At 47.7% G+C, this 8,481-nt stretch overlaps 1 protein-coding gene across 3 annotated transcripts in view; it reads left to right on the forward strand.

Annotated features, from left to right (window-relative positions):
• LOC109291450 overlaps positions 1 to 8,481 on the forward strand; it is a 36,493-nt gene that overhangs the window by 21,983 nt on the left and 6,029 nt on the right. For all 3 annotated transcript variants that reach the window (XM_019508495.1, XM_019508496.1, XM_019508494.1), the window contains exons 3-5: positions 771 to 855; positions 3,323 to 3,462; positions 5,154 to 5,233. In XM_019508495.1, the coding sequence (XP_019364040.1) occupies positions 771 to 855; positions 3,323 to 3,462; positions 5,154 to 5,233 (305 nt within the window). The remainder of the gene's footprint in view (positions 1 to 770; positions 856 to 3,322; positions 3,463 to 5,153; positions 5,234 to 8,481) is intronic.

Here is an 8,481-nt window from a genome sequence, read left to right on the forward strand (position 1 = left end):
TCAGATGAGCTGCCTGCAGCCCCATCCTGCTTCCCACCAGGGCCCTGCAACCATGCATTGTGGCCCTGAGTCCCAAGCCCCAGGCACTGCCCCAGCCCTACCCAACTCCCTCCTTCCTTCCCTCCCTCTCTATGGGAGCCTTAATCCCCCCCACCCACCACTTACCTGTGGGAGCTGCTCTCCAGGCTGCCTGGGGCCATGTGCATATACATACATATTGCGCCCCTGCCTTCCTGCCTTGCCACTACTTCCCAGCCCCCTGCAGGTTTGAACTCTGCCAGCCTGCAGAGAGCTCTTTGCAAAACTGCAAAATCTGCAGGGTTCTCCAGTAAAATGAGAAATCCCGGTTTGCCTCTGGTAAGAAGTAAAATCATGATTTACTTTGTTTTTCCATGGGAAACGGAAAACCTGGGTCCCTGGTAATCCATGTAGGAGCACTGCCATTGATTGGGGCCAATGTACTGGGCACTGTTCAAAAACACAAAAGAAATAAATGGTTTCTGCCACAAAACAGTTTATTTCTGAATAACAAAACTTAGTGTTAACTTTTTTGCCAATGTAAAATGGTGTGGCTCCATTAAAATCAATAGCGCTCTTTTGATTTTGCCAGCTGGGGATAAAACCTTAAACCTCTTGTGTTTTTAAATTGGAAAAGCCTTTTTTGATATACTGGTATATCTTACCTAATTTCAACACATTTATCTATTTTCTACACGTGGTTTTGGCAAGATGACGCATCTGATGTTGAATTGTTTCCTTTTCGCTTGTAGTCTGAAGCTAATATGCCAGAATTTGTGACAAGTTACGCCAGAGACCCTTTCAATTTAAAGTTCAAATCACAGAATTTAAACACAGGTAAGTCTTTTCTAACACAGAAGTTAATTGAACCAAGGATGTTTAATATACATTCAGGCTAATTACAGACACTCAAAAAGCCCACAACAGAACAGATCCAATCTACACAGATTTGTCTAAGCTGCTTAGATTGAATCAGGAGTGATGGGAACACACATTTGCCCTTTGGTGGGGGCAGACGGGCAGATGCCTGCACTAGCTGAGGCCAGAAGGTGGGGGCTCCACTTGCACACCCTCCAGCATCCACATGCATGCCTCCCAGCATGCCAGAGATTGCCAAGGGCAGCTGAGCCTAGCCAAAAGGGGCGGTCCCTTTTTTGGCTATTGGCATATGCCCCAACCCTCCGCTGTCAGCCACAGGGAAGGGGGGAGCCAGCACCAAATCTCTCTCCTGACCTGTCCCTTGCCAGAGGTCAGCTACCAGTGGTGGCAGGGGACAGGGAAGGAGAAGAAAGTGGAGGCTTTTGCTGCACAGACCCCCCAGCTGTTCTGGCTCAGCTTTTCCCCATTCCCCCTCTGACCTCCTGACAGCCAGAGCCCCCACCCTGCTGCCCCAGGCTGCCCCCCACCCTGAACCAGCAATCTGGGGGGCCCCACATGGCAGGGAGCTCCATTTCCCTTCTCCCCCACCCCTGCTGTTCCCGATATGGTGGACAGCCGGACTCTGAGCTGTGGCTCCTGTTTGCAACTGTCAGGTGGTCAGGACAGGTCGGGGAATGGATGCCCCTGCTGTATGACCCCCCAGCTGTACTGGCTCAGGGGGGGTCTAGGGTAGGGGTCTCTGCTTTGCCCACTCCCCACCCCCTACTGCTGCCAGCTTGCCCACTCCCCACTCCCTACTGCTGCCAGCTTGTGGTGGGACAGGGCTGTGGAGTGAAGCTGTGCTGGCCAGGTGGGCCAGGCAATGGGGAAGTGGGGAAGCCCCTGCTGCACAGCCTCACCCCAGCCATGCTGATTGGGGGAGTGGAGTGGGGACAGATCCCCCCTACACCTGGTTCAGCAGAGAGGTGCAGGCAGGACCCAGGGCTGGGAACCAGAGGCTTTGCTGCCGTAGCTCTGTGACAGCCCAGGGGCAGGGCTGGCCCAGCCCTTGGCCACAAAAGGAAGCTGAGAGGGGATCTGGTGGCCATCTACAAACTGGCCAAGGGGGACCAGCAGGCTATGGGAGAGTCCCTGTTCCCCCAAGCACTACCTGGAGTAACAAGGAATAATGGCCATAAGTTGACAGAGAGTAGATTCAGGCTAGACATCAGGAGGCACTACTTCATAGTCAGGGCGACTAGGATCTGGAACCAGCTTCCAAGGGAAGTGGTGCTCGCTTCTACACCGGGGGTCTTCAAAAGGAGGCTGGATAGTCACCTGGCCAGAGTCATTTGACCCCAGCATCCTTTCCTGCCTGTGGCAGGGGGTCAAACTAGATGATCTGCTTAGGTCCCCTCCGACCCTACCAACTATGAAACAGCAGAACAACATGGACCAAGGCTAGCCCAGTCACCCTGTGAGTTGGTGGAGGGGAGCCAGCTGGAGAGCTGCAAAGGCTCCTGGGATGCCAGGGGACTGCCGCCTAACTTGAGTCAGGAGGGGATCTGGGACAGAAGTTTGATAGAGTAGTCTAACATAAACAGTTCTTCCTACTCTTTTTAGGTCCTTTTATTATGAACTTATGAGCATATATTATCCAGCTGCTTCCCTGTCATTGCAATGGCAGTATCTCCATATCCCCTGCTTTGGCCTATGGCATATTATAGGATGGTCTTGATGTTCCAGGTATTGTGCCTTGTAGCTGGAGGTGAGAGTAAGAAGTCACAATATTGGCAATTCCTTTGGTTTATAATTGCCTGTCAATACAGGGGTCAGGATTCAAATGGTCCAGGAAGTGCCTTTCAGTCCTAGGTCCCTATGACTGAGAGGTGTCCAAAAGAGCCAAATTTGACACCCTATGGAGGAATAGTTACTGGTATGGTCCCCAGTGGAGGTTAGGAAGCCCAAGAAAGGATTATACCAGAGCACTTGCCAAATACTGGGCAGTCCCTGCTTGGTGCAGCTGATCTGTACAATTCATGATATTTAATGGATTTGAACTCCATATGCATTGTCTTTATTATGCAGGTGCCATCCAGTGTTGTCCTTAGCTTTGTTACAGTACTCGGATGTAAAGAAGGAGGAGTGCTTTTACTGTAACTAACGTAGCTGCTAACTACTATAAGCATGTGTTACTTGCAATTAAATAATTACTGGTAATCAAGTGGCTACAGTATGTACACACTGTACCAATGGTTTGGGCGAGATGGTTATTTTTTAAAATGCATATATTTTTTCACTCCTGTTTCTGGGATTCTCTTCCAAACTTCCATCTGCTGTAGGCCCAGATTTCCAAATTCTAATAATTCTTGAGCTACTATTGATAACAGGATAGTCTGCAGAGCCTGGACCATCTAATAGTAAGTTGTTTGTTTAATTTCTTCAGTTTACAGACTGGAACCACTGATAGAAAAACAAAGAGATGTTGACCGAAGATTTGTTACTTACAAGCCTCGTGAATGCAAGTGGGATTCCAGGTTAATTCTACCAAAGAATCCCTGGCCACCCAAATCTGCCTCATTTACGGTTAGTTGTATTTTGAGCCAAATAATATGCCTTTATGTTGCTGAAAAGTTTTACTCCTGACCTGAACTGATTTCAAAAGGTTTTGAATCATGCCCTTAGTGGTGGGCAGATGATTGTTCCTAGAGAGAGTAAGAACCACAACAACTAGACTAGCAGTTCATTCCATCTCTTAGAATAGAGCAGGGGTCTGCAACCCCCAGGACATGTGCCAAGCATGGCATGCAAGGCCATTTTGCTTGGCACACCGCCGCCAGCCCAGGCTCTAAGAGGCTGCTGCCAGCCATGGAGCCCAGGCTGCTCCCAGCAGGTGGCTGAGGGTCTGCAAGCCCTGCTGCAAGGAGACTGGGCTCCGTGGGCCGGTTGCAGCTGGGAGGCTGCAAACAACTGCTTCAGGCTCCAGCATGTTGGCACTCCGGCACCTTCCAAGGTAGATGTGGGTTTTTTGGCATTCCAGCCAAAAAATGTAGCCTACCCCTGGAATAGAGTTTTGTCCCTGGGGGAGGGTTGGCTATGGGACTCCCACTTATGAGAGTAGGACCTGAAATTATTGAAGGATGCTTTAAAAGTGTAACTTTTACTGTACAAGTATACAACACTGTACATAGCGATGATGTAAACTTACCTCTCCCTACTGCCAAGGACGCCATGCACAAAAAAATGCTCAGTGGGGCCCAAAATCTCTGTGCCAGATGTAGGCTATTTCAGAAGGATTTCAGAGAAGAAATATTTGTGATGGCTCATAAACATAAACTAAACATTTAGTGATGAATTCTTTAGATATGAAAAGAATTCTTGGTTCACGCACTCAGCTACCATTAATGTTAATAGAGACTTTGCAAATGCATTGCTTTAAAGAAATGGTATGAATAGCAAATGAACTAAGTTATGAGTTTATCCTTTTGGAAGAATGAGGAAGATGGATGTTTCTGTACCTAATACATTTGTATCTATATAATAATAACAATAGTTTCCATATCTAAATGTAGTAAGTACTGAATTTGCACGTACCAATCAGGTGCTTAGACATACATTCAGAGCAGGCATAACCAGCTATTTTAGCACCCTGGGAAGAGTGGGGCTTGTGCTGAGCATCGGAGAGGTAAGGGGCATGGGGTTGCCAAGCAAGTATTACTTGAACCTGTAGACTCAAAGACCTGGCTGCTGCTGGCACAGTTCAGGTTCACCCTCAGGTGCTGCCATGACACAGCATCAGATTTGTCCCTCTCACCCACCCTCAGTTATGCTGTTGGTTTGGAGTATGTCTACACCATGTCCTTGGCTTGATCTTGGACTAGCTTGCCCACCTGCTCCCTCCTTGCTTGTGCCAGACTTAAAAATGTGGTAGTAAGGACACACTGTGGTGTTCCCACAAGCCTCTCTCAAGCATGTTGTCAATCAACATCTTCAAAGTGGGTGTAGTGTGCCCCTGGAATGACTTACGTGCTGTATTCCTAGATTTGGTGCATGCAAACAGGAGCAAGTGGGTGGGTCTTGCTTGGGATATCTCTCTCAGGACACAATGAAGATGTTATTTAGACACATCCTTTCATAATTGCTGCCTGATTCACATGTGAAGGCATGTCTGTGGGTCTTCAGCTCACTCCTTAGACATGTTAAAAATATTCTAATGTCAGTGGCCTCTCATCTATTTAATTGCTCTAATTTGTTTCTACTTCTAATTCTGTTGTTAGAGACACAAAAGGCGGCGTGGTGCCTACACTGCATTTCTAGATCGTGTGGAAGAAAGGTTAAGTAACATCTGGCAACATGGGTAGGTGAGGACTTAGTATTCTTGTGTCATTAATACACTGTATTTGGAGGACCAAATCATGGTTGCTAGTGCAGAGCAGTTCATAGATGTTAGGGTTGGAAGGGACCTCAGTAAAGAGCGCTGGGGTGAGATGACCCCAGCTAGGTGCTTGTCCAGTCTCCACTTGAAGACCCCCAGGGTAGGGGAGAGCACCACCTCCCTTGGAAGCCCATTCCAGGTTCTGGCAACCCTTCCTGTGAAGAAGTTCTTTCTAATGTCCGACCTAAATCTGCTCTCTATCAGTTTATGGCCATGGTTTCTAGTTACTCCAGGGGGTGCCCTAGTAAATAAAGCATATCCTATTCCCTGCTGCCTTCCCCTGATGAATTTATAGGCAGCCACAAGATCATCTCTCAGTCTTCTCTTGCAAAGGCCGAAGAGGTATTGGTCCCTCAGTCTCTCCTTGTAGGGTCTTGTCTGCAGGCCTCTGACCATACAAGTGGCCCTTCTCTGAACCCTCTCAAGATTCTTCACATCCTTCTTGCAGTGCAGCACCCAAAACTGGATGCAGTACTCCAACTGCGGCCTGACCAGTGCTGCATAGAGGGGAAGCATCACCTCCCTGGACCTGTTCATCATGCATCTGCTAATGCATGATAAAGTGTGGTTAGCCTTGTTGATCACTTCATCACATTGCCGACTCGTATTTCATCTTGGAGTCAACTATGACTCCAAGATCCCTTTTCACTGCTGTGCTGCTGAGAAGGTCACCCTCCAGCCTGTAAGTGTCAGTGGTTCATTTTCCCTAGGTGCAGCACTTTGCACTTGTCTTTGTTGAACTGCATCCTATTTTGTTCTGGCCATTTTTCCAACCTGTCCAGATCTGCCTGGATCCATTCCCTATCCTCTGGTGTGTTAACTTTGCCCCATAATTTGGTATCATCTGCAAACTTGGACAGGGTGCTCTTCACCCCCTCGTCCAAGTCACTGATGAAGACATTGAATAGCACCAGCCCAAGGACCGAGCCTTGCAGGACTCCATGGCCCACATCTTTCCAGGTCAATATCGACCCATCCACCACCACTCTCTGGGTGCAAACCCTAAGCCAATTAGCCACCCACCTGAGCATGTAATAATCTACATCACAGCCTGTCAGTTTATTTACGAGAACAGAATGAGATACCATATTAAAGACCTTCTTAAAGTCTAGGTAGATGACATCTACCTCGACTCCTGAGTCCTAAGCATTTTGTGACCTAGTCATAAAAAGAAACAAGGTTAGTCAGGCAGGATCTACTTGCAATGAACCTGTGCTGATTTCCTTTCAGCATTATTTCCCCTGCTGGGCTCCCACAAGTGGGATCCTTAATCATTTTTTTCCAGAGTTTTCCCAAGGATAGAGGTGTAACTGGCCTATAGTTTCATGGTTTCTCCTTCCTCCCCTTGAAAACAGGGACCACATTGGCCCTTTCCCAGTCCTCTGGGACCTGACTGGAGCAAACAGCTGTGCCAGCAGCTCCACTGTGACACTGGTCAATTCCTTCAGCACCATTGGATGAAGTTCATCCAGGCCTGCTGATCTGAACACATCCAGCCCCTCCAAGTGCCCCTTCACTAAGTCGGTGCTAACAGTTGGTGGGCTGGTGCCCCTCCTGTGTCTGTCAGTGATCCAACTGGGAGATTTGTCTTGGTCTGTGTCTGGGAATACAGATGCAAAGAACTCATTCAAGAGCTCAACTTTGTTCACCCTCTCTGTCACCAATTGCCCTAGTTTGTCCTGTAGGGGTCCTATGCTACCCTGCACCTTCCTTTTGCTCCCTGTATACCTGAAGAAGGGCTTTTTGTTGTCCTTAATTTTTGTCACCAGCCTAAGTTCTAATCCTGCTTTGGCCTTCCTAACTGATTCCCTGCAGGTGCGAGCCAGGGAGGTATACTCCTTGGTAGCTACCCCGTTTCCACAGCCTGTATACCTCTTTCTTTGCCCTTAGGCTTTCCCGGACTTCCCTGTTCAGCCAAGAGTGCTTCTTGGCCCCTTTTCCCCGTTTTATGTGCAATGGGATTGTCTACTTCTGCCCCCATAGGATTGCTTCATTGAGAAATGACCACTCTTCCTGGGCCCCCATTTTGCCAATGCTCTTGAGCTTTAGCACCTCACTAATTAATCTCCTGAGCACACTGAAGGTAGCCTTTCTGAAGTCTAGCTCTTCAGCCCTGCTGGTTAGCTTACCCACCCTTCGTCGGATAGTGAATTTAATCAGTCGATGGTCACTATCTCCTAGGTTATATTGTACCTGCAGATTCCCCACCAGATCATCCCCTGTAGCTAACACCAAGTCCAGCAAGGCATTTCTCCTAGTGGGATCATATACCTCCTGTGTTAGATGGAGGTTCTGTATGCGGGTTAAGAACAAACGTGAGCAGTTAGATTTGGCTGACTGCTCCTCCCTGCAGATGTCAGGGTAGTTTAGGTCACCTATGACAACCATATCTCTCAATCTCTGAGAGCTGTCTGGAGAATTCCAGGTCTATCTCATCCTCCTGGTGTGGCAGTCTACAGTAGATCCCCACTACCAACTCCCTTTCCCCTCGATCCCCTGCCAGTTATGATGCCGTCATTTGTTTCCTATGAAACTGAGTATAGAGCTGCTTGGAGATTGTCAACAGTAGATGGCACTCCTGACCGGAAAAGAGTGGGGGCAGTGAATGGTGGTAAAATAGCATGCTGTTTGGGTATTGATGTAGAAATCCTCAGGAATGGGATGTACCCACAAACTGTTGTGCTACTTGCACAGGAAAATTGGGACCCCTGCACATAGATACTGCTGAATGAGGTGGTATTATATGCCTGTCCAATCAAAGTATCCATTATCATGCAGGCTTCGCCCATCTTCCAGCAGCGCATGGTTTCTCAGTCACTGTAGACTGCAACATTATGTAGAGATATGCCAGGTAGCCATAACTGAATTAACTTGTGGTACTGGGAGGAGTCTACCTGTAGTAGTATGGAACTTAATAGAAGTAAAAAAGCAGAGTAATTTGGACTATATTGAGGTCCCTGCTGTTACAGCTAAACTGTAGTATCCAAGTTATACTGTTTAAAGGTAGTTCAAGTATTTACACTCAGAGCTGCATATAGATGTACATAGATATAGATCTGCAGCATACCTAAAAGCTGTAGCTGAACCTTTAGAAAGTGAAGGTGGTTAATCTGACAATATATCTCCTGATTTCATAGTTTCATAGTTTTTAGGGTTGGAAGGGACCTGAG

Source organism: Gavialis gangeticus, unplaced genomic scaffold, assembly GCF_001723915.1.
Source record: "Gavialis gangeticus isolate Ggan-Ray unplaced genomic scaffold, GavGan_comp1, whole genome shotgun sequence".
NCBI classification, from domain to species: domain Eukaryota; kingdom Metazoa; phylum Chordata; order Crocodylia; family Gavialidae; genus Gavialis; species Gavialis gangeticus.